Source organism: Magnolia sinica, chromosome 6, assembly GCF_029962835.1.
Source record: "Magnolia sinica isolate HGM2019 chromosome 6, MsV1, whole genome shotgun sequence".
Taxonomy (NCBI): Eukaryota; Viridiplantae; Streptophyta; class Magnoliopsida; order Magnoliales; family Magnoliaceae; genus Magnolia; species Magnolia sinica.
Window position 1 is genome coordinate 60,199,208 of NC_080578.1, and position 6,000 is coordinate 60,205,207.

The following is a 6,000-nucleotide window of genomic DNA, read 5'->3' on the forward strand; positions in this document are numbered from 1 at the left end:
GTTAATTGGTGCTTCTCTTGTAATCTAAGATGGTCTTTCAGAGCACCATAACTTGGTAGATCGATCCATCCTTTTAGATTACATCATAGTTAATCGGTGCTTCTCTTGTAATCTAAGATTTATAAATAAAGCATTCCTATCATGGTTATAAATGTCGGTGTCAATCGGCATATCAACCCAATGGAAAATTGATACGGTACGGCGTCATGTGTTGATATCGGGGCCATATCGGCCTGTATTGATCAGATTTTTTTAAAGCTATAAAATATGAAAATTTATTAGAAAAATGGGGGGGGGGGGGGATTCTTTTTTGTGTTTAGACCATGTATTTGATGGTGTATTAGACCATTCTTTGATGAGAATGTAGCCCATCAATTTGTCTTGTTGAAAGTCAACTCAATGGGCCTTAATTGAACACAAATCAAGCATGATTTGGTGAACTAGGGCCCATTACATTGAAATACAACAAAAAGAAAGTGAAGGTTTAACCTTCTTTCCGATTTTTCCCACAATGGTCCACTTCGCTTCAATTTGTTGAATTCCATTCAAATCATTTATTTTTTATTCCAAAATAGGTCTAGATCTAGCCTAAAATGAGTTTTTAAGATTTTTCCATAGTTTAAATGAAAAAAGAAAATGAAATATGAGTGAAATTTTGAAAAATAAAAAATAAAAATTCAAAATTGGGCATTTATGGGCGTATTGGCCTCATATCAGTGCCGATGTGCCCCGTATCGGCCGATATGGGTTAATTTTTTCGTATAGGGCATATCATGTATTGTCTCGTGCCGATACGGAAATGATACAACCATATCGGCCGATACGATACTGATATTCATATCCATGATTCTTAGAGGAGGATTATCAAATCCTCTCCCTTTGTCCTTCCTCACATGTTTCTACTCTCTTTCAATTTGCTCCTTTCATCAACAGTTTCTAGTGGATTCGAGCTAAATACCACAAATATAAAAATAAAAAAAAACCCTCCATATGGGACGTGAATACCCCTCCTGGCATTTCAAGGGTCATGCGCATCATTTTGAGTTGGCCATATCGTCAAGCATCACATTAGAAATCTTATTGGGAACAACAGCTTCAAAATAAAGTTATGGAGTAGAATCCTTGGTTTCCAAATGGAAGATTGATCAGACATCTTTGGTGAAAAAAGCTTCTTATGATCTAGAGTGGAGGAAGACCTTATAGTCAGTACCTCCATTAGAAATAATAAATGGCACTTACCTATTGCTATCTCCAATGACCTCATAAATATCCAGAATTAGATTTCCAGATTCCATTAATTGGTATTGATGAAAGAAATAGTAAAAAAAAATTGGGTAGCCAGACCCCTAACGAGAAAATCCTTAAAGGCATATTAGAGGAAATTAGGTATCCAGCCCTATTCATCTTTAGGGCCTATTTGATTTTTGGGCTCAAGTGTAATTACCATGTAAATGGGTAATAATTATTTACCTAGGTAATTACCACATCTTTCCCAATACAAGATGTGACAACTTACTTTTTTAACACTTAAATTGAGAAATTTACAACGTCAATGTGGGGTCCATCGAGATGTATGTTACTTATCCACACCGCTCATTTGTTATGCCAACCGAATTTATGGCATGAGCAAAAAAATGAGGCAGATTTAAAGCTCAAGTGGACCACACCACAAGAAACAACGGGAATCAAACGCCTACCATTAAAAACTTCTTGGGGCCCTTAAAAGTTTCGGATCGAGCTGATATTTGTGTTTGCCCCTTATCCATGTCTGTGTGACCCTATGAACGGGTTAGATGATGAAAACACCTCAATGTGAGCCCAGTGAAGAAAATAAGTTTTAATGCTGGACGAATTAAGGCCACTGTTTCCTTTCGTGTGGACCATTTAAGTGTCGGATCTGCCTCATTTTTCGGTTCATGCTCCAAAATGTTCTAATAAAATAGATGGATAGGGCGGATATATCATATACATTATAGTGGGGTCCACATATTTATGTCAACACTTTTGTCTCGATTTTCAAGGTGGAATTACTCTCATGTTTTTAAACAAGGTGAAAAAGTAATAATTATTTACTTATCATGATTTATATGTATAATGGAAAATCAAACAGGCCCTTACAGTCAATGACATTGCTGCTCTTCCAAGTGTCAGCAGTGTTGTGTAGAACATTCCCATCGTGCAGTGGTTATCCCGTGCTCATGAGAACCATTCGCCTGCTGCTAATCACAAATATTGATTATGGACCATTGCAATCAGCACGCTTAACAGTCAATGTATTGGCATCCCAAGTTGGGACCTAGATGACAATGTCTTGTGGGGAGACTTGTTTTGAATGTTCTATTACTTGAAAATCAAACATATTTTTTTCTAGATCGCTTCTATATTTTTTTGCTATTTTATCTTCATTTTTTACCATTAACCATATTTTCCTATTATTTTAATTAAAAAGTAGAAGATGCGTGTAGCTTATGCAACACACAACATAGCTTATGCCATATGCTTAAGAGAAGTGAACGCTATTCACTATTTAAAACAGTGGGTAGAAGACAAAATCTTCTGATTTTTAAAAGTTCTTTAGATTCTTGTAACAAAACAATGATTTCAATTAACCCTCTCTACTCTAATATACTCATGTGATGTATTTTCTTCACCTTTTAGTGATTCAGCCAACTGATTCTCATTAATCTCATAAATGAATTGCAATTGGTATTAGAGTAGGTGACCTTGGTGGAATTTTTTTTAATGTAACTCGATTTATTCCAAAACAAAAGAACAACAACAACAACAAACCAAAAGGAAGAAGAGAACAAATTCAAGGTGATGATGAGACATGCCTGTTTTTGTTTGGATGCCTGTAAGTTCTTTAAGTTGTAAGTGACTTACAGGTAAGTCACTTACATGTGAAAGTCACTTACAGGCAATCTGTTTGGATGTAGGCTGTAAGTCACTCACAGGTAAGTTGGTTTTTTTTTTTTTTTGGGTAACCTTCAAGTTACTTACAAGTAAGAAGTTTTATATTCACATCAAACCAAGTTTAGCGTAGGGAATCATTCCAATATGTTATGATTACATTAAAAAAACCTTGGCACCAAATATACAATTTTGTTAGGCCCATCTAGATAAATATTTAAGCCAATTCTTAAGCTAAAATAATCATCAAGTTAGCCAAAAAAGTGGGCCCACTTATTCAAAATACCTATAATATAGAGCAATAACTTAATATAAGAATTGGTATGAAACTATGGGAAAATTTTAATTGGGCTCATTAAGAAATCTTTTTGTTGTAGCTTGATGATTGGGTTCTTCGCCGGATTTACAACAAGAAGAATGACTATAAGAAAATAGTGCAACATACTAAAGAAACATCCCACAAAGAGACTATGGATTCTTTCGAGGCCATTGAAGACATTAGATTAGCTAGAACTCCAAAAGCAGATGTTGATAACAACTCATTTATAGAGTTGGATCGTATATGATTCAAATTGTTGGAAGCAACTTGGCTTTCTCACTCAATACCAATCTTGAAAGCCTTAATAGAGCCTAATCATTGTAGAACTTATGGGACCATACACAAGATGGTTTAATAAAATAAAAATGGTCCATCTTAATAGGCAATAGCTAAATAATAAAAATTAAAAATATAAGAGCAATGGCCCACCATGATGGACTGGACCATGGGACCCGCCTTGATGTATGTTTCATCAGTTCATTATGAGGCATGGCCCCAAAAAAAAAAAAAATTCCAAATCTTAGATGAGCCACGCCACAAGAAACAACGGTAATTAAATGCCCACCAATAGAATTTTTTATGGGCCGCAAAAGAGTTGGATCAAGCTTATATTTATGTTTTCCCTTATCTACGTATGTGTGACCTTATCAACAGGTTGGATGGCAAATAAACATAACGATTGGCCCTACGTAGTCTTTAATGGTGGACATCCAATCATCACCGTTTCCTATGATGTGACCCACCTAAGATTTGGATTTGCCTCATTTTTTGGCCCAAGCCCTAAAACGAGATTGCAAAACTAATGGGCGGTGTGGATATATCAATACATAAGGTGGGCCCCACTATCACAGCCTCACCGAATCGGGCGGATTCAAAAGCAAGATATATAAAATTAAAAAAAAAATAAAAATAAAAATAAAAATAAAAAAACGCTTGTAACCCAAGCAACCGAAGAGAGGCGCACGGCAATTGTGGAGAAAGAGAGAGACGTCTGTAGAGAGAGCGAGAGAGAGAGAGAGAGAGAGAGAGAGAGAGAGAGAGAGAGAGAGATTGGAGTTGATTACAGGTGGGCTGCTGGTGCATTTCTCCCCCTTTCCCTCTTTTCAAAAATCCGAACGTTGGACCTGTAAGTCACTTACAGGGAAGTGACTTCTCACCCCCAGCCCCCTGCAGTTTCCTAGAAGATTTGCCTATAAGTGACTTACAGGTGAATTTCCTCCCCCAAACACCGCATGTAAGTGACTTCCCTATAAGTCACTTACATTTTACCCAACTTACAGGCATCCAAGCAAAAGCAACCTCAACCCAAAAACCAATAAAGACATATTAGGTTTCACCCTGCATAAGAAATCCCATGATAACAGGAAATAAGGGTGAGCAACCCCTTATAATTCAAGAAGATGCATAGCCCACTCCAAGATCACCAATTAAATCTTCCTTCTAGGAGCACCAATAGGAACTCCCTTATCTTTAAAATTTTATAGTTCATCTCTTCCATCAACCAGTCCATCACACTTATCTTCAAAACCCAGTGATGGTTCATGATCAAAATCTCACTCAGAAGGGTTCCAAGACGATCATCAATCTAGATGTTTGAGGCTTAGTCTAATTGATCCAATTGTCAAGAACATTAAATGGAATGGATCGCTGAGGGGTGAAACAATGAAAATGGAAGGACCTTGCATATGAGCATTGAATATTTGCTATTATTAGAATCAAGGAGAAGAAATATATTCTCGGATGTCTGCAAAAATAAAGAAATGTATTTTGACGGAGAAGTGTTGAGAATCTAAGCAAACAATCTATTGAAGAAAAATATATATATTAGATTTTTACGAGAATGGGGGTGACGAAAAGAAACCTGTTTAGGTCTGCTCGGAAACAGGATGTCCTGTTGCTAGCCGTGATTGTGAATCAACGCAAATCGGGGGTGACGGACCCTCTAAAACCTTTCCCTTGAGATGTATGGTTTTTCCCTTCTTTCGGATTTCTCTCCAAGCATCTCAAGGGGAGGGAAGGCCAACAGAATGATTGTCGGGAGGACTAGGCACCCGTTTTTTAGTCCAATTTTATGAACTCGGATGATTATTGATGAGAGGCTTAGATCTAGGCTTAGATCTCTCACAGGCAATGGACATCTTCAAAATTGATGGAATTCCATGGAAAGAAAAGTGGTTTCGAGGAGACAGTGGAAGGGTTTAAGGGAAGAAGAGCTTACCGCAGTACTGTATTTTCTTGGCATAGATCGAAGGAAAGAGGAGAGGAGCCGCGAACAGGAGAAGAGAGACGACTTTGAAGAGATGGACAGCCATAATTCCAAGGAGATGATCTGGCAAGGCGATAGGGAAAGAGAGTGAATTTTATAGACTTTCTGTCCTACTTCGCTTGTGGTTTAGGTGGATCCCCGGATCCACCGACGTCGGTGGAGCCCTAACTGTAGAGCCCACTGTGATGTACATTACTTACATCTACACCGTCCATCCATTTTTAAAGCTCATTTTAGGGCATGATTTCAAAACTGAAGGAGATACAAATCTTAGGTGGACCATACCACGGGAAAGAATCGTAACTGAATCTCACCATTAAAAACATCATAGGAGCCACCGAATTGTTTACTTTCCACCCAAAGGTCACAAAGACCTGGATGAAGAGACCACACAAATTTCAGCTTGATACAAAACTTTCGTGGCCCATGGTAAGATTGTAATGGTAGACTGTATTATAGTTCACCTGATATTTGCATCTACTTTTTCTTCTTCTTTTTTTTTTAT

The 6,000-nt window shown here is 37.4% G+C and overlaps 1 protein-coding gene across 1 annotated transcript in view; it reads right to left on the minus strand.

Annotated features, from left to right (window-relative positions):
- Positions 1 to 5,606, minus strand: part of LOC131248784 (uncharacterized) — a 41,805-nt gene extending 36,199 nt beyond the window's left edge. The window contains exon 1 of the mRNA XM_058249238.1: positions 5,448 to 5,606. Within this exon, the coding sequence (XP_058105221.1) occupies positions 5,448 to 5,541 (94 nt within the window). The 5' untranslated portion in view covers positions 5,542 to 5,606. The remainder of the gene's footprint in view (positions 1 to 5,447) is intronic.
- Positions 5,607 to 6,000: the final 394 nt, after the last annotated feature.